This window comes from Rhinopithecus roxellana, chromosome 1 (genome assembly GCF_007565055.1).
Source record: "Rhinopithecus roxellana isolate Shanxi Qingling chromosome 1, ASM756505v1, whole genome shotgun sequence".
Lineage (NCBI taxonomy): Eukaryota > Metazoa > Chordata > Mammalia > Primates > Cercopithecidae > Rhinopithecus > Rhinopithecus roxellana.
Genome location: NC_044549.1, coordinates 3318843 through 3340020, shown reverse-complemented (window position 1 = coordinate 3340020; position 21178 = coordinate 3318843). Strand labels below are relative to the sequence as shown.

Sequence of the window (21178 nt, the reverse complement as noted above, 5' to 3'; positions counted from 1 at the left end):
TTTAAAAGACTGTATTATATATTGTTCTAACATTAATGACAAAGTAAATTTATATATTAAAAAAACAAGAACCTTATGCTGCACCTCTCTCTATCTCAGTTGTAGTTTCTGTGCCAGTAGAAAGCTAGAGCAAAACCCATTATATTGAGATATATCAGTTATTACCAGTTATGACAGGCTGAGTAGGAAGAAAGTATATTTTGATAATGTAATTGGGTTTAATTTATTATTATTGATCTCACACATGCTTAAAAATAATCAAATGTGAAGTGAAAAATAATTTAAAGTTTAAATAAGTGATTTTCCCTGGGCAGCATAGACCAGGAATTAGCTTGTAATGGCATGGAAGATAAGTAAGATAATTAGGTCTATTTGCCTCCTAAAGAGAAGCGGCAATTGATACCTGTTAATCGGTTTAAATCCATATCCAGTCTTTTAACTCCTGGGGATCACACAGGGCATGACTGAGCAGCTATGCGCCTCAGGGTTTGTGGTCTCTATTCATGTAATCTCACTCAGGCTTTTCACATTTCCAGGAAAGCTTATTTTTGTCAGAGGCATTTGCTCCCACTCATTCTAACTGTGCTGCATGCAGTTCTGCATACACAACTTTCACATTTGCTTACTGGTTGTTTATGGACCCCTATGTTAAAAAGTTTTCTAAGAGGTATGTAAGTGCATATAGTGTCACTTGTCATTTGTATTAACTTTGCATCTTTAATAGCTAGAAGAAAAGAGAGAGAGAGAGACAGGTACCACTTACTGTTTTTGGTTTTTTTGAAGGTTTTTTGCATTCTTGTATCACCAGTATCTGGTACAGACCTGGGGCAGCATACCTATATTTTGGGTGAATAAATGAATGCAAAATAGTTAACAAAGGTTCAGTTTTATTTTCTCCATACTTTCCCAAAAAATGTTTGTTGGTTTTTAGAACTTCTAAAATACAATATTTTATTATGAAAATAACACCAGAAGATCATGGATTCTTTAGAAACGACACACGCTTAGAGAGAAGGAAACAAAAACTATACATTTCTCAACAGCCTCTAAGAAATAATGTTAAGATTCGCCTCAGACCTTTCTTCTACGTCTCCTTCTTTTTCTGCTTTCTTCTCCTCAATCTGTCTTTTAAGCTAGAACTGTACCACTTACACCTCTGTTAATTCTTGTATTTATACCACACATGATACTGTGTGCAGGTTGCAGGTTTCAGTGTCCTCAGAATTAAATTTTTTTTTTTTTTTTTTTTTTTTTTTTTTTTTTTTTTTTGAGGCGGAGTCTTGCTCTGTCGCCCAGGCTGGAGTGCAGTGGCCGGATCTCAGCTCACTGCAAGCTCCGCCCCCCGGGTTCACGCCATTCTCCTGCCTCAGCCTCCCGAGTAGCTGGGACTACAGGCGCCCGCCACCTCGCCCGGCTAGTTTTTGTATTTTTTAGTAGAGACGGGGTTTCACCGTGTTAGCCAGGATGGTCTCGATCTCCTGACCTCATGATCCGCCCGTCTCGGCCTCCCAAAGTGCTGGGATTACAGGCTTGAGCCACCGCGCCCGGCCCTCAGAATTAAATTTAAGGAGAGCTTCCAGCTATGAATGGGCCAAGAGCCTTGTATCGCCGATTGCTTACAGGAAGGCTGTGTCTTCAGGGCTCCCTTCCCTTGTGGATTTCTGCTTCCCATAATCAGAATTAAGCCTATTCCTTATTTTCTCTTCAGCTCAGAGGTACACTGACTGCTCCAAGAATGATGCTTGTCTATACCACTAGGTATAAATACCTATGGGATCACTTAACGTTTTCTGCTTCCATTATTATTGATTATTCATTCAACAAATGTTTATTGAGTACCTGCCACATGCTAGGTGCTGTTCCAGGCAATAGGGATGTGGAAATAGTTTAGTTATGGTTAATTATTTATTAATTAAACACAAGTATTTCAACAAAACAACTTTTTATGGCTTTCTTCCTTCAAAATTAAGAATTAAACTGCTTTCAAGATAGTTACTAAAGTAATAGATTTCCCTTTCAAAGTTGCATTAAAATACAAAATGATAAATGCATGTAGATATATTATCAATAATAAAATGTTTTTAGAATTAGGAAAATTTGGGGGATTCTAATCTTTTTGCATTAAAAGTTGTATATATGTTAAGCTGTATACATGTTAATAATTTTTTAAATACTTTATTTATGGCTTATTTTGTCTATTAGATCAACGAGACATTTCTTTTGGAATGACGAATTATTTACTTACCCCTTTAGAAAATAAAGATTACTAATTACTCATGTAAATATTCACTAAAGTATGTACCATGGGATGCTGTTTCAGTATTTATGATTACTTAAAATGTAGATTTAAGTTAACGTTTGGAACACCTTTCAGATTTCTATATCTTGTGTGCTAAATGATGCGAGGTGCCTCTCAGTATCTTAGGAGGGTGCCCTTAGAATCTGCAAGAGCTAAAGCCAAGATATGATGAGAAAGAGATGAGGAAGGTATCAGGAGAGGAAGAATGCAATTAGTTTGCTAATGTGTAAAAGGTTTTCTTCAGAAATTCTTACTCATGTCAGAAGTACTGACTGAGTTTTTAAAATGAGTGAAGTTGACAGCATTCCTCTAGGGATTTCTCGGTAATCCTTTAAAAGGTTATTTTAAGTATTTTGTTTTCTAAAAGTGTAATTGTTTTTAGACAGTTATCCTTAAAATTGCAATCCCATATGCTATCTTGCAGACATTAGTAACCCACCTAGAATCAAGGGTTATTGAAGTATAACACAAGTGTGATTGCCTAATTCAAAAAGTTGAAAGCTTTATTTTTAGTACTTTAATTGATTTTAGGTTGTTGACTTTTGGCGAATTATATCTATAATATACAAATTTCATGAAAATCTAAGGTAACTCTTTAGACAAAGAACTCAAAAATATTACTTTAATGATAATTTTAAAAACCCTCCTATGGTTAAGGAATTTTGTTATATTAATACTTGTTTTTACATACTTTAAACGGATAGCTTAAAAACATTACAGTGAGAACACATGGACACAAAGAGGGGAACCACAGACACTGGGGTTTACCGGAGGGTGGAGGTTGGGAGGAGGGAGAGGTTCAGAAAAAATACCTATCGGGTACCATGCTTATCAGCTTGGTGATGAAATAATATGTACACGAAACCCCCACGACACACAGTTGACCTCTGTAACAAACCTGCACATGTACCCGTGAACCTAAAAGTAAAAAAAGAAAAAAAGTTTTTAGACACAAAAGTAAGATTAACTTCAGAAAAAAAAAAATTCTCTCCTTAGAAATTTAAATTGAGAACAAAGTAGTTTTGGTAAGCAAGGTTTATTTTATAAGTTCTAAGAGTATTTTGAAGTCGCCACTTCAATAGAGGAATCTGCTCATGTTCTGTATACTGAGGTTATAGTTGGCTCAAATATATAACCATCTGCTATTTCTATATTGTAAAGAAAGAAATGAAGCGCAGGTTCACGTTGATTGCAGTACTATATAATTTGTTCTAATATAAAGAAAACTCAAGATTATAATTAACTATATTTCCATAGCAATAAAAAAATCATAGGACCACCCAAATACTGTTTTTCACCATTGAAAATATTATCCAAACTCCTTTGTCAGTGAACATGTCAAAGGTCTGATTGGTTCTAACAGCTGAAATAAGCTACTATATTATATTATGTTATATTTGTTGTATTATATTATATTTTTAGACCTAAATGTTTTGGTCCATTAGAATGAGTATTATGGATGCACAATTACAAACAGCCTATACTCTGGCTCCCCATAGTATATTTGTATTTTTAATGAAAAGGAAATGAAAAACAACATGACTATTCATTCAGTAATATTTTAAAAGCACTAGTGTGTCTTTAAAATTCTGAAAGCAATACGTTTACTCAGTGGATATATTTGGAATGTTTTCCACAAGGAACAGAGATGCTTTATTATAGATGGCTTTAGTTAGTCAGTCTCTGATGCTTCTCAGTAAAACAGTAAGTTGGCTATGCTAAATGCTCTAGTTTTTTTTTTTCTTTTTTTTTCTTTTCTCTCTTTTGAATGATGCTTTGCTGGAATTTTGCCAAAACTTGCCAAGACCTGTGTAAGTGGAAAATTATTTTAAGTTGAATACTCAACTAAAACTAAAGATTTAGCTTTATTTTCAGTGCTTCTTAAAAATCTAGGGAAAATAATTAATTCTTCTACAGATTACTAAGAATCCTAATGTAATTCCACAAGAGAGTTAGGAGGAGAATCTAAAATCAAATAATGGTGCTTATGACAACTTCCAAAATACTTGATTGATGGTTCCAACTCGTGGATCAATGTAATATTATTCTGCGCATTAGAACTTACGCTAACCTATAAAGTGGAGGTATTATTTTCGCCTCATTTTACAGATGGAGAAACTAATATTCAGAGAGTTTAAGCAATTTATTCGAGTTCAAACAACTCAGAAGTACCAGAGGCTAGATTTGAACCCAGACCATTCGAATCCCGTCTCTAGTTTTAATTACTTTCCCCCCAGATGTTATAGTAGTTTATGTCCCTCTACCCTCACGCTGTTTCTTCCTCTGATTCCAGTTTCTTCTACTTTTGTCTTATCTTGTATGGCTCTTATTTTTCAGTATTATCCGTGTTAATATTTCTGCCTCCCTTGGTAGACTTCAGGCTGTTAAGATCGGGGATTCTATTTCATGTTTCTTTGTGCTGCCAATGCTTAACACAATTCATACTACAATATAGGAATAATATACAGGTGAACAACTGATGGATAGATTGGTGGATGGGAGATTGAGAGAATGTGAACTTTAACACATGCAAATATATTTGTTTGGTATTTTACAGAAAGTAAAATTCTTCAGTTTGCATGTTACTTGAGCATTTTACTAAGGGGCAAATAGGAAAAATGAACTCAGCTAGCCAGCTTCAACCTTCCAATTCCCTTAGTTACAGCTCAGGATGAAATCCTGCCTGAATTGGTTCAATCGTGACAATTCTGCAGTTACTGCCCTTCTAGCTTCTATGACATTTGGGTCTCATGACAGAAAAGCCTCTCCTACTTAGTTGTCTATATATTATTAACAATGGGAGAGGGGAGGCAAAATTGTTTCTAAAATTTAACTTATGCTACTGCCAATCTTTTTCGTATCTCTGGAGACATAGCCATACGATATTAGATTCTTTAGGAATATTACAGAAACACCAGGCATTCACTCTTGGAATTTCCTTTTGGTCTATTTTGGTAACCATTTTAGATGATAAATTCTACAGTGGCACTCAGTTAATTATTAGGGTTATTCTAAATTTTTGCTGGAGAAGTTCTCCTCTAAATAGTGTTTTCTTAGGTAGAAGTTTATAATCAAGAGACATTAGGATAAAACAAAGTAGCTGAGGAAAATGGCATAATATAGTAATCATGTAGTTATATAATCCATTCCATTTTCCTTGTATTCATGTACTATATATAATTTCAGGTGAAAGTACTTAGCTTTTTTTGTGGCGTGTGGACTGTTTTTATACTTCTTATTTCAATAGTAAGCATGAGTATTTGGAAATGTGTGTAACTTAATAGAGGATATTTAAATCTCCTCTGCATGGTGAGTAATTAATGGGTGCTGCCTCCTTATTTTTTACCAAATGTCTTCTTGTAGGATGAAATTCTGACAGGAAAATTACAGGATTAGTGCCCATGATAGGATTTATGTTAATAATTGGAGGCGGTTCTGCTCCTTAAAGTGTAAATGGAACTTAAATAAAAGTGTTAAGCAGCCAGGCGCTTTTAAGAATATAGGTTTAAACCTACATATAAATATATAGGTTTTTATATATTATATATATAATTGCCTTGAGGCAATTCTATACATCCCTGTCCCCACCTTGGACAGATGTCACCAAATTGTCTATTAATATTTATAGTGTGTCTGTCAGCTACTCAATGAATTTGTTCCTCTTGTGCTTTTAGAAGTTTTATAAGAATTTTTGTGCTGCAGGATACGTTAATATGATATTTGATGGAGACAGATATTTTAATCATTTTAGGTTTTCTAACTTTATACAGCAGAGTATGAAAACAGTTGGATCAAAACAAAACTACTAATAAAATAAATACTGTTTTTTCTCAGTCTCTTAAGAAACAGACCTGAAACACAAATAAACAAAACCATAAGATAAATATTAATGTCATGCTAGGCCGGGCGCGGTGGCTCAAGCCTGTAATCCCAGCACTTTGGGAGGCCGAGACGGGTGGATCACGAGGTCATGAGATCGAGACCATCCTGGCTAACACGGTGAAACCCCGTCTCTACTAAAAATACAAAAAAAACTAGCCGGGCGTGGTGGTGGCGCCTGTGGTCCCAGCTCCTCGGGAGGCGGAGGCAGGAGAATGGCGGGAACGCGGGGGGCGGAGCTTGCAGGGAGCCAAGATGGCGCCGCTCACTCCAGCCTGGGCCACAGAGCCAGACTCCGTCTCCAAAAAAAAAATAATAATAAATAAATAAATAAATATAAAAAGAAAAAACATATAAAATCATACATATGAATAGAGAATAAAATTATATATATAATTCTTTTAATACATATGTTTATGCTTACCTCAGCAGAATAGTAACAAGAGCAGTCTCTTTAATGGTTACGTTCTGTGTTTGTGTAAAAGTGACCTCTCAGAGGGGGAAGCAGTTTACGTCCAACGAGGAGTTTGGTTTCCTCATCATAAATCTCATGTGACTTTGATGTATTTCCTTGAAATACTTAGCACTTACGTGTATATCTTTTTCCAGCTGTGGTTGTGTAAATATTTAGATATTTCAGTCACTCATGTTTATATTTTATCTTCCAACTGGACGGTTGTTGAAGGAATCCTCCCCTGCCCTTTCCCTGATGCTGGTCTTGTCTGAAGTGAATTCTCAAGATTCTGTCAGGATTCTTGCAGAGGGCAGTTGACAGGATCAGCGAGAGTATCATCCTAGTTCCTTTTTAAAAGCCTCACGTCATCAGTCTGTGGTTTCCCCCCTCCCCTCCTCTTTGTAACTATTACGTTTACTGTGCGGAATGTGGTTGAAACCTGGAAGTTGGTTCTGCCAATTGGGATACAGATTTTGTATCTTATTACATAAAATATATACAAATTAACATAACTAGAACATAACTAGAGTGATGGTTATCAGATGTCTTATGGGAATGTGGAATTTACGATTGAGGAGAGAAAGCTTGTTATGAATAATGAGTCAAGAATATTATATGTATACTGTACGTAAATATATAATATTATAAATGTGACAGAGTGAAGGTGGACACCACTTCTAGGGCAGAAGATTGCAATCACTGATATCTGCTACTTGGAGCCTTTCGTCTGTACTCTTCTGAGATTTATATATGCTCTTCCATATTTGACCTGGTGTAACTCCCTTAAAGTTCTCCTTTAAGAAAGTGAGTCAGAGTTATATATATCCATGATATAGGTTATATATGGTATATTATATATATAGGTTATATATATATTTATGATATAGGTTTTCAAAACCCTCAAGTATATGGGCAGAAAAAGAGTTGGAAACCAATGATATTGAATTTTAATTGTGCAAACAATTGTGTAGGAATTGAGGTTCTCAGAATATGAAAAACTGATAATGTAAGGATATTTACTCAGCAGTGTGAGCTCATGTTTGGAGAAGATGGCACAATACATGGAAAACTTTCTATCTCCATTTATTCATCATCAGGGTCTCTGCTAAGTGAAGTAACTATGAAATCATTTACAGATAGATATTCTGTGCATGGGGAAACACAACAGATATCAACAGGTTTGACCATTTCTTGATGTTTTTATCATCTCTATTTTAAAAGTAAGCAATCAAAGTGAACACCTCCAGTGTTGGAAGCAAGCATGAACAAGGCATGTTTCTCTGTGGATTTTAACTAATGAATGTAGTATTTATGGAATAGTTTGAAAGAGCAAGGACTTTGAATCTGACTAGGGTTGAACTCTAGCACTGCCACTTCCCAGCTGAATGACAGCTGAGAGTCTCGGTTCCTCCGTATGGGCACAGATATAACACCACACACTTCATAAAGATGTTGTTGTAATAAAGAAGATGGTGGATAATTAATAGTAGTTTTCTTTTCCTTTTCTTCCTGCTTAGACTTTATAACAAATAATGCTTCATTATACTTTTTAAATAAAGATGATGATTACCATTTATGGTTATTATTGAAGTTAACCAATCACTCATAAATATCACTTAGAAATTGGAAGATCTTTTTTTCTGAAGTTTATACATTATGAGAAACATGGGATTTCTATATTTTGTTATAACCTCCAAAGGTATTGGCTTAATAGTCAAATAATAGGTTTTTTGCTGATCCTATTCATTCTCCTCAAATTATCACATGCTCGATACTGTATATTTTCTCTTGAAATGTGTTTCTTAGAAGCAAAGTTCAGTCAGTGGGATATTCTGCAAAAAATAAATAAATAAATACATAATTAAATAAAAAAGAGTTCAGTGGCCAAATAAGTTGGGAAATGCTGCATATTATACCCCTCTTTTGTACCTCATAATATGCATTAGCAGACTAATCACCCTGAAAACTGCAACTCTTCCTTGAAGCAATGCCTAGTAACAATCTGAAGAAAGAGTATTCCATAGAGCCTTTTGAGAAATTTATCATTTAATAATATGGAAAACATTTCTATTGCTGAGATGTTTCCTGAATTGTTCTGTACAAACATCATGGTACTAACTTGGTCCTGAGTTCCATTCCCAAAGCCATACTGGTTGTGGTTTCGCTATAGGGGCTGCAAATTAGGGACAGAGCAAACCCTCAGAAACACTGCACTTTAGTGGAGCCTGGGTGACATCCAGATTCTGTAATTGGTCATGACTTCCCGTACATAATCCCTCTGGACTTAAACAAAAAAACAGTTTTAGAGACGGGTTATTAGTCTGTTGCCCAGGCTGAAGGGCAGTGGGTATTCACAGGTGTGATCATAGCACACTGCAGCCTCCAACTGAGGGGCTCAAGGGATCCTTCCACCTCAGCCTGCTGAGTCGCTGGGGCTACTCAGCTGGGCTTCCCCAGACGGTTTTGATCTTTCCTGTGGATTTCATCAGTGGCTCTATTCTAATTGACTTTCCAGCTGAGATTTCTTTTTTGAGGTCAAACTTAGGGACATACAATTGACAGCTTGTCAATACCGTTTGGATATTCTAGAAGTATCCCAAATTCTTCATGTCTCATACTGGATAGAATTCTCTCCTCGCCCTTCTTCCTCTTACCAAATTTCACTCTCTTATTCCCTACCTTCAGCGAGACTGCTCTTCACCCATTATAGAGACAAGAAACTTGGAAACTCACTACCCTCTGCCTCTCCTCCATCGTGTGCATTTGCATTTCCTTTTCCTCCATACTGTCAGTGGCTAGATTCTGTTGATTTTATGAATTAATATCTTGAGATTCTTCCATCTGTTTTCCTTTCTGTCTTGTAATGTCTAAATTCTGGCTCTCGGATTTCTTTCTTTCTTTATTTTTGAGACGGTGTCTCCCTCTGTCCCTGTGCTGGAGTGCAGTGGTGCGATCTCAGCTCACTGCAGCCTCGACTTCCCAGGCCCAGGCGATCATTGCACCTGAGCTCCTGAGTTGCTGGGATTACAGGCGTGCATCATACACCTGGCTAATTGTTTACATTTTTTATAGAGATATGGTTTCCTTGTGTTGCCTAGGCTCGTCTTGAACTCCTGGGCTCAAGTGATCCTCCTGCCTTGACCTCCCAAAGTGCTGGAATTCCAGGCATGAGCCACCACGCCTGACGCTGGTTTTCAGATTTATTGCTTGAAATGGGTCCTCACTAATTCCTTCTTAGCTCATCCTGTTAAGTCCAGTTTCATGCTGCCAATAGTGAGCTCTTTAAAACCAGCCTTTATGATACCCATCCCTTGCTTACAATTTTTTAGTGGTTTCTGGTTGCCTTCCACTGGGTTCCAAAACTGTTGCTCAGTGTACAAATCCCAAGATGTTACTTCTTTTAGCTATTTCTTCATACTTATATTTCACCATCTCCGAAATGCACTTTATACTCAGGCCGTACTAAGCCACTTGCAGGTCCTGCAAGTGTACCACATACTCCTGTACCTGGGCCTCTGGGTGAAATCATCTCCTGTCTTCCCTTTCTGACTCATTTTTCAAGGCTTATCTCAAATGTAATGTGTTTGAGTTTCTTCTCTTTCTTGCTCAGGCAATCTTAGGTACCCCTTCTTTGTATTCTCATGACAACCTATATATCCCTATTTTCTATCTGAAATGGACTTTCAGATTTTAAAATAAAAGTTCCTTTAATTAAATATCTCCTCAGCAGTCAATCCTCCTTAGCATCCACCTTTCAGAATTCCAGCCAAGGGTAAAGGCCAAGAACGTACTGTAATACTTAATCTTCTGAAGTTATATAGCACTGACTATTATGACTAATCTAAAATCCAATCTGAATTTCACTTGGCTTCAACATAGCCTTAGAGAATATGAGTTTCCAAGTAATTTTTTGTTTTATATTGCTAGTTTATTTCCTCCCTTTCTAGAGCTTAGTTTCATTGAAAGAATCTATAACATGTTGTATATATGCACTAAGCTAAAGTTATTAGTGTTTCAGATTATAAAACTAGTAGCATTTCAAATTATAATTTTTGTTTCATGGTGGACATAAATAATAGATCTATTATTCATTAATTCATTTCACTAAGAAAAAACATTAGTTGGAGGAGTTACAAATTAGAAACAGATACAAATAAGCCTCATGTAGGCCTTACAGTCTATTAAAGGTTGAATGTATACATATTAGTTATAACTTTTTAAAATAAAATATTTTCCTGTCTTGTCATAGAATGCATGATTCTTAAACTTCATCTCATCTGCTTAGTTAGGTCTTTCTTGTCAGCACTTCATTCTTTTTTGTCATTTACTCAACACATGGTTTACTGAGTACTATAATGTGAACAGCACTCTGCCAAGCATAAGGGAAATACCGTGAGCAAAACCAGACCCGCAGATCTTACAGAAGGGTGGGAAAAACAGACAAATAGATTTATATATTGTGATTCTTATCATTCTTACCATGGGTAGCTATATAGTGCTATTTAGGTTTATAAAACCAACATTTAACTTTCTTGTAAAGATTAGGAAGAGCAGAGATTTGAAATAAGAGTAGGTGTATTCTACTGTAAGATTATTTCAAGCCCAGACCCTGTGGCACGCATAAGTCATGTGGCAGTAGGATGTGCAAGGTATCTGTGGAGCTAACAGAAGTCAGGCTGAAGACAGCAGAGAAAGGCATGGAACAGGAAGTGTCTAGATAGCTGGATCAGGGAATGAACATGTTAGCTCTTGTAGGTCTAGTTAAAGACTTACCTTAAGAGCAATAAGTTTATTTTAAGAGCCACTGAAGTAGAGGACAGCCCACATTATATTTGCATTTCAGAGCCTTCATCTGGCTACACTGAAGTGAAACTATTTCAGAGGCTTTCCTACATCCTGGTAGAAAGGGACGGTAATTGGACTTGTGATGGTAGCTGGCTATAGAGACGAGGCTAAGCAGATTAATTTGAGAACTTTTTTTGTCGCCCAGGCTGGGGTGCAGTGGCCAGATCTCAGCTCACTGCAAGCTCCGCCTCCCGGGTTCCCGTGATTCTCCTGCCTCAGCCTCCCGAGGAGCTGGGACCACAGGCGCCGCCACCACGCCCGGCTAGTTTTTTGTATTTTAGTAGAGACGGGGTTTCACCGGGTTAGCCAGGATGGTCTCGATCTCCTGACCTCGTGATCCTCCCACCTCGGCCTCCCAAAGTGCTGGGATTACAGGCCTGAGCCACCACGCCCGGCCTAATTTGAGAACTTTTTGGGAGGAATTTGGGAAGGACTAGGGGACAGAAAGAGAGGAAGACTGGTTTCTACTTTGCCTTATTCATGGACCTTGAAATACTAGATGAGGGCAAAGTTTGGGACTCTATTCAGTAAGGCCTTTGGCTGTCGAATTTGAGAAATCTTTGATAAATTTGTATTTACTCTATATAAGCAGAAATAATATAGGAATGTTATAAAATATGAAACATCATTCCTGTTTTTGAGATTATAATCTCATTGGAAACAATGAGGTACAGACACAGGAAATATTTAAATGACATAGACACTCAGGGCTTCATGTATTAAGTAATATGTAAGGTACAGAATGAAGCCCTCACTGAACACCCTTTACCATTTCATAGTATATTTAATTATTGAAACTCAGGTACTTAGCATTTCACCTCTGAAGTTGATTAAAATATAAATTATTAATAAAATTAATTTATTAATAAAACTGGGGAAGTGTATATACTTTTTATTATTTAGGAACATGTAAAAGTCTACATAAAGGACAGTTCTATTATATATTTGAATGTAAATGTTCATTAGTATATAGCATATGTTTTGTTAAAGTGTTGAGTGATGTTTGTTGAAAAGGAGATTCCAGGGAGCCGTGCCATTATTTGTAATACTCGGGAAGCCATTCAGTACTTCTCTACCACATTCCTCTGCAGAAATAGGCACGTGAATGATATAGACAGGCAATGTAATGGGTTCTGAAAGGACTTGTGGATAAGGGATTTGAGGAGCAGACAGGATTTGCACAGTGTGTAGGCTAGAGAAGTTTCTGAATGGAGACTCAAAAGGATTCAGGAATTGGAAGGTGTAGTCAAGGCAGACACCAGAAATATTGTTAGTAAATAGGGTAGGAAGGGTAGGCCAATGTTATGCAGTGTTTAAACAGTAATGGTTAAGCCGATGCTTTTGAAATAAGCGATTAACTGTTTTCAAGTGATATTTGAAGATATTTTGTCAATTCTTCTGCAGGCTCCCGTCTTCGTCAGGAAGATTTTCCACCTCGCATTGTTGAACATCCTTCAGACCTGATTGTCTCAAAAGGAGAACCTGCAACTTTGAACTGCAAAGCTGAAGGCCGCCCCACACCCACTATTGAATGGTATAAAGGGGGAGAGAGAGTGGAGACAGACAAAGATGACCCTCGCTCACACCGAATGTTGCTGCCAAGTGGATCTTTATTTTTCTTACGTATAGTACATGGACGGAAAAGTAGACCTGATGAAGGGGTCTATGTCTGTGTAGCAAGGAATTACCTTGGAGAGGCCGTGAGCCACAATGCATCGCTGGAAGTAGCCAGTAAGTAAACTGGGCTTTCTGTGTTTGGCAGGGGGAGTGGCAGAATGGCATCATTTGTTTGATCATGGCAATGAAAAGTCGAATTTGTATCCTAGGCCTTACCTGAGGATAATCTCTAGCTTTATATATGAATGCAATCTACTATTTGAGTTTTCTGTGTTTCTCATCCTAACTTGTTATTCAGGCTAAATTGGGATTTACACGGCGTTGATTAATGATTTGACTTTTGATTGGGAGTGATTTTCTGTTGGAAAATTTTATTAAAATTTTTCTACCCCCTCCTTTGTTACTTTTAAATGTATTGAATAGGGGACTGTATGCTGCCTATAGTTCAGCTACTTGAGACACTGAGGCAAGTGAATTGCCTGAGCCCAGGAGTTCTGGGCTGTACTGCACCCTGCCCACTGGGTGTCCAAACTGAGTTTGGCATCGGTATGGTGACCTCCTGAGAATGGGGAACCACCAGGCTGGCCTAAGGAAGGGTGAACAGGATCAGGTCAGAAATGGAACAGATCAAAACTCCCAGGCTGATCAGTAGTGGGATCATGCCTGTGAATAGCCAAAAAATACACACATGCACGCACGCACACACACGCATGCATATGCACACACGTGCACACGCATTTATACATATCTACATATGAGAATTTGTCTATAAATAAGATACTGTGGGATTTAAAAATTTGTCTTCATTAAGAAAAATATTTTCAACTGGTAGTTTAAGTTAGTGTTTTAACCATTTCTAATTCTTAGAAATATATTTCTATTAAAACTATATCAAAAAAGTATAAGTATATGCCTTATATTTTATTTTCTTGGCTACTGTGGGGTGCCTTTGGAAGGAAACAGGTGTATGTTATCCTCAAGTAGTTGGTGGTTCAGTTTATTTACACTAGCACCAAATACAGTTTATTTGAAATTACCCTCAAGAAGGATTTATTGACTAATCATTAAACTGTTGTGTCTATAGGCTAGATTTGTACTGCAGTTGAATAAGAATTGGGCTTCTTTTATTTTCTATCTACATTCAAGGAGTAGCCAAAATGATTCATTCCCTTGAAAGGATCCTGCTGTATATAATATGACAAAAATTGAGAATTGCATAGGGATTGGAGAGACAAAGGAAATTTAGATAAAATTCACTTTATATATAATTTTCTATAAAACTATATACATAACTATGTGTATATTTGTATATGATGTTTTTCCAAGATAATTGATATGTTCAAAATTTTAATTATATAAAAAAGTTTATGTTTGAAATTTTAATTCTATAATTAGTTTTCATAGTCTCCAAAGTTGTCTTCAATATTCAAATATAACTTAAATAAGTATAAAATGATGCATGTATATAATTATGAAATTATAAATGTGGAAAGGAATTTAGAGACAGATTATTCCAACGCGATCATATTACTAACGTGAAATCAGCCCCGGAGAATGTGAATGATTTGATGGCTCTCTCAGAGCCTCATGTTACCTAAGACAGAATGCCAAAAGTGTCTGATATGGGCGTAAAATATAATTAGATACAATAAAAATTAAAGCAGCCATTTACAACTATGTTGAAACTAACTATTCATTTTAAAAATATTTCCTTGCAGTTCTCCAATCCAGTTGATATTTGCCTATTCACAGTTAACTAACAATGAACTTACAGCCTTTCTGTTAGTGTCTTGATTCTCAGTAAAGGTCTCGGAACTAAATTAGTGAGGTAAATGACAGCTATCATCATCACAGAAGGCTAGTTTTGTTTGTTTGTTTGTTTGTTTGTTTTTTTAAGTCCAACTTGAAATGTAGCCCATGCAAAATAAGTTTAAATGTTTGACCTATTTATAAAAGAACATAATAGTCCTCCCTCGGTATTCACGTGGATTGGTTACAGGACTGCTGTATATACAAATGCCCATGGATGCTCAAGTTCTTTGTATATGACATAGTATTTACACATAACCTATGCACGCACTCCCCCATGTACTTACAAATATGTTTGGATTACGTTCAATAGGTCTTATAGTAATTGTTGCTATACTGTATTGTCTAGGGGATAATCGCAAGGGTAAAAAAGCCATTCATATTCAGTATAGATGCTATCATTTCTTTTCCCCTAATATTTTCCATCTGTGACTGGTTGATTCCACAGTTGCAGAGCCCATGGATATAGAGGACCAACTGCATATTTTGATAAAGTCCTATTTCAGAGTTATGGTATTAGTATCTTTGTAACTTTTGACACATTTATATTGAAGAATAATTATTCTCTGTGGAGATAAAACTAAGTTATCTGAAAACTAATTTAGAGGATGAAAAAGGTGATAGAGATAACCTAAATCAGCTCCTATTCTGGTAGATAAGAAGCTACAGAGGGTAAAATAGTGATTGTTTGTTCTCTGGAATCATAATTGCTACTAAGTGAGGTATTTACCAACTTTGATGTTTTCAAATATCGAAAATCACTTTTTTTCTGTATTATTTCCTACTCTGCTTGTGTTTTTATCATCGTCAGAATTTTTTAAAAAGTTACAGACTTGAATAAAAGGACTGAATGCTTACTTTCTAGAGCTTTGTTTTCAAACACCTTTAGTTTTACCCCCACATGATCAAGGTACTTTGAATGCACAAGGATGTAGACAGTTGTCTTTTCTAACCTGGCTTTTGTGTAGATATTTTAAAGTACTATTAGTTGGCAGTTAAGTTCTCTTTCTTAGCTAGACATTCCATTACCTTGAGAGGCCATTATGGGAAAAGCTTTCTAGCCTTAGTCAACAAATATACAATCATGGAGTTGAAACCCGCCATAAGATCATTATATCACTTTTACCGGCAAAGTATTAAAATACAGAGCCCCTGAATGTGTGGCTCATAAATTTTAGGATGATGTTCATCATTAGGTCTCCAAATGTTTTTAAGCTCCCGAGAAAAAAGAACATTATAATTGACTGAATGCAATTTAATATATGTACTTTAAAAATACTTTAAGATATTATTTGGGAACAATTAATATACTTTTAAATGGGGAAATACATATATATATATAGAGAGAGAGTAAATATTTATCAAATATAGTTTGACATTAATAAGGATAGTTTTATAATAAGCATTCTTATTAGTGATAATAAATATTTGAAACCCTGGGCCAGGCGCAGTGGCTTATGCTTGTAATCCCAGCACTTTGGGAGACTGAGGCAGGCGGATTGCCTGAGGTCAGGAGTTTGAGACCAGCCTGGACAACATGGTGAAACACCGTCCCTACTAAAAATACAAAAATTAGCTGGGCATGATGGCACATGCCTATAATCCCAGCTACTCGGGAGGCTGAGGCAGGAGAATTGCTTGAACCCAGGAGGCAGAGGTTGCAGTGAGCCGAGATCACACTACCGCACTCCAGCCTGAGCGACAGAGTGAGACTCCATCTTAAAAAAAAAAAAAAGAAAAAAAAAAAGCAAAACAAAACAAAAAGAGAAACCCTGAAAAAAGTTGAGTAGTGTTTGCTTTGAATAATTTTTATACTAGTTTAATTGCAGTTATTAAAAGCATGTTTTTAGCTGGATATGATGGCACACGCCTGTAATCCTAACAGTTTGGGAGCCCAAGACAGGGAATCACTTGAGGCCAGGACTTTGAGATCAACCTGGGAAACACAGCAAGACATCATTTCTGCAAAGAGTAAAAAAAAAAAAAAAAAAAAATAGCTGGTCATGGTGGTGCATGTCTGTAGCCGCAGCTACTCTGGAGGCTGAGACAGGATTTCTTGGGTGCTGGAGATTTAGGCAGCTGTGAGTCATGATTGCCTCCCTGCCCTCCAGCCTGAGTGACAGAGTATAAACTTGTCTCAAAAAAAACAAAACAAAACCATATTTTCATTCGGGCAAATTGTATGATTTAGACACAAATTTATTGGAAAAATTAAATACTCTGTAGTTAAAAAGATTTTGTGTGTTTACAAAGTCTAGAAACTCTTATTTAGAAAAATCATGCTACAGTGCACTACAAATGGATATGCAGTAATTTCATTCACTGCATTTCAGTTATTTATTTTAGGTGATGGGCACTGCTAATTCACCATTTTGAAGACGTTTCAGTCCTAAAGCCAAAACTAGCTTTTTGTAGGTGACATAAACAGAGTAAAGGTGAGGGGAAAGCATGGGCTTTATTTGCTGTCAGTTAAGCCTGTAAAGTATTGTTATAGTTTGGGTTTTATTTTTTCCTGGAAAATAGTACTACCTAAAAAAATGTTTCCTCAGTTTAGGTAGCAGAAGTTCAGTGAGAACTATTCTTCCTTTCCCTAAGGCTCAGACACAGGAAGACAAAGACTGCATCTAATTGCTTAGTGAAACTATCGCCCCACGTAAAAACATTGAGGAAAAGTGTCTTCAGGTGACACAGGTTTCATAGCGCAGTTGTTGCTAATGCTTTGAAAAACATTTATATGTGTTTTATTTGCCTTTAAGCCAAGTTTTACAGCTGTGACAACAACTGTATTTCTTGGTTCCTAACAATTGTCGACCTCTCAAACATTGAAAAAAATTTAATATAGAATGCCATTTAAAACCTTTATTTCTGCATAGAAATAATATTTTTGTCTATTGTGCCTTTAATGTTTATTTAAGCTGAAGTAATGCACCAAAGTTATTCTATTTATGTTATTTGGGGGAGTATTTATTTTTATTTTCATTTATATCCCAATTATAACAACGGTAGACCTCAGTGCAGCTATTGGTTTATGTTTTGCTGCTGTTCTTTGCTGTGTAGTAAAAGCTATAAACCTTTTTCTCAAAAACAGTTTTGGTGCAGTTAAAGTTATCTCACACAATTATAAAGTCAAAATATTGGAATGCTAAGAAATGTGTAGTAGCTTTTATTTCTAATGTTTTCACTTGTAATTATTTGAAGTTTGATTTTATGAAACAATTTTTATGCACAAATGTGGTTTTAAAATTTATTTTTCATTGATTATTTTTCTTTGCAAACCAATAATCACCTCTTGATGAGAATATGAAATTATTTAATTTAGAATACTTTGCTGTTTTTAAGACATAAAAATTCACTATTCGTCTATTTCAGTTTCAAACTCACCTTTCTAAGGTCTTACGAGTAGTATTTTCTTGCTTATTTTGGATTAGCTCTATTTAAAAGCTTATTAGGAAAATATTTTGTGAGTCTATTCTCCTGTACTCAATGTCACCAATGATTAATCTTAGAACTCCATGTTATGCCTGCCACAAATTGATAGTACAGATCTTTGACACAACTTCTATTTAATACGTAATTTGATCTTGGATAATTACACTGAAGTTTAAAGAAAGTTAATGTGAACCTTGACCCTCATGTTTTCCATTGTAGAACATGGCTCTCTACATCATCTGCTAAGCAGTGTACAGTTAGCATATGGCTATTTGTTTCCATTTAAGCTGTTTTCTCCTGAGGAAGAGAAATTCCCTCCAGACTAGGCAGACATCTGCTGGTTATCTTAGCAGCAAAACCATAGAAGAACTAATTTTCCTCAAAGTGTATATATATTTTGTTAATTAATTAAAGATTATGTCTTCTTTAGATTTTACTAACTGGAGTGCTTTTTAATAGTAATTGCTTTGAAGTAAAATGTATGCATTTTGAAGGAATATTTTCTTGCTGCTTTCAATGTTATTTCATTGTTATTAGTAGTAAATTATGCTTCTTAAAGTGTCTTAGAATTCAGATTATACAGGTTTCCTCATGTGGGTAAAACGAGAGCGTGAACTGACCATGCATGCTGAGTAGCCACATGTTTACCTAGGTACGATAGAATGTATTTCCAAAATCCAGTCCATGGACGATGGAAGGATTACTCCTATGGGTCAAATGGTTCAGATGAGATGAAGTGGAGTGGAAATAGCATATGCTATTATAAAATACCGATTGATTGATTGATTGGTGTATGTGTCTGTGTCTATGTGTGAATCAGGAAGATTGAGGGAAGGAAAGATTTGTTCAATATCAAAGAGCAGATCGATGATAGCATGAAGACCGGAAATTGGGTCCTCCATTTTGAGCTGAGAATAGATGAGAATCCCTGACTTCTGAGATACCAGCACCACAGCTTATAACTAACTCTTGGCAAAAGTGGATGGTCTTTGGTGAGGGCAGAAAAGCCATACATAAATATATGTATGTGAAAACACACACACATATGTATATATCTTTACTTGACAGACTTTTTATGTTTGAAATTGAACTAGCTTTATATTGCATCTTTTTAAAATATTCCTTGTTTCCTCTACTTTTGTCTTTTAAAAATATGTACTATTTGAAAATGCTTTGATCAGATTCTAAAACATTTTTATACATCTTATTTTTATTTTCAGTATTCAAAGTAAGACTGTTAAAGGGTGGTTTAGTTTAACAGTTTTAAACACCATGTTACTTTTTTGTACACTTATACTCTAAAGTGTACTGACTCTTTATTCCAAAAGTGATTCATGATTAAATGAAATAACGCATGTAAAATATATAACACAGTTACTAGCACATGGTTATAATTCATAAGTCTCAATTGTTGTTGCTATTGTTTTCACTACTTTTTTCTTGTTACTTCCATTATCGTTAGACACTAGAGAACTGAAAGATTATTTAAACAGATCCTCTTATCTGAAAGGGACTTGGACAGTTCTGATTCCAAAAATGAGATCAGTTCTTACTTTATTTTGAATTTGAAAATATATTTGCTAAGATACTAAAATTTGAATAAAATGCTTGTTATTAAATTTCTTTAATTAATTTCTGATTAAGTAAAGAATATACTGAAAATAGTAAATTCCATCTTGAATTGAAATCAATCATGTGGAAAATTGACCCTTCGGATCCTCATTGGTGATGCAGGACATGCAAATAGTCTTGAGTCCACTCAGTATTGTTTCAGGAACAAATGTATTTTTATAACTTTTATATTCAAATTTTCTTTTTCAATTTATGTTTGTCCAGTTAAGTAAAGAAGCAATACTGCTAAGTTCCATGACGTGATTGTATTAAAGACTTTTTTGCTATCACTCGGAATGTGTTCTTCTGTCATTGCGTGGCATAATAATATATTTGGGTTTTTATTAATATTTTATCATCTTTAATGACCAGAAAAAAAAATCAGAAAATCATGGTATCTCACTGATGTCAGTAAGTAGCAAGTCCATCAGTCCACCTGTTGCATCCAAATATCAGGTTTAAATTGTTTCATAAGTGAGGTATAGGCACATTATCTCTTCAAGTAAATATTAGCATGAATTCTGTATTTGATGGGAAAAAAGCAGAAGTATTTGGATATACATTAAGAAAAAAGACACTTTTCATTTTCTTTTGAAAGCACATAAAATTCTCTTTATGTTTTTGGATTTTGCTTTCCAAAGAGTAGTTAATATGAAATATCAAAATAGAAACTTGTATTTCATAATCCATATAAGAGATTTCAGTGCCAATGGGCAGAAAGAGAAGATTTGAGTTTCAGTGGGCATTTCAGCAAAAAAGGACAGTTTGCTGACCATTTCAGTATGAGTGTTAGAGAAGATGGCTGTGTCAGAGAATGTAATATTCATTCTAGCAGTAAATAACCTCAGGGTATAGTCTATCTTAAAACTATGTTTAGTTAAACAGATTATAGACTCACATATCTGTTTAGTTAGCTTCTTATGCAAACTGTATTTTTTTTCTGTTTAATCTCACAGAAGTATATATTAATCTTTAGCAACTTTCTAGAAAGATCTTAGAGTGGGAGTACTTTACACAATTTCCTTTTTTATTATCCATCACAGGTCCACGAAGATGATTTATAAGCTTACAAAAATCATTTTTATAAAAATAGTATAAAATTATATTTTACATTCTGATTGCAGAGGTAATATATGCTAATGACAGAATACTTTTAAAATACATACATGCATTTGCAATCCCACTGTCCAGAGATAGATACTATTCAACTTTGGGTGCATATCTGTCTGGTCTTT

At 35.5% G+C, this 21178-nt stretch overlaps 1 protein-coding gene across 5 annotated transcripts in view; it reads left to right on the top strand.

The window, feature by feature from the left end:
• ROBO1 (roundabout guidance receptor 1) overlaps nucleotides 1-21178 on the top strand; it is a 1191260-nt gene that overhangs the window by 844832 nt on the left and 325250 nt on the right. For all 5 annotated transcript variants that reach the window (XM_030939682.1, XM_010368545.2, XM_010368544.2 and 2 more), the window contains one exon: nucleotides 12882-13208. In XM_030939682.1, the coding sequence (XP_030795542.1) occupies nucleotides 12882-13208 (327 nt within the window). The remainder of the gene's footprint in view (nucleotides 1-12881; nucleotides 13209-21178) is intronic.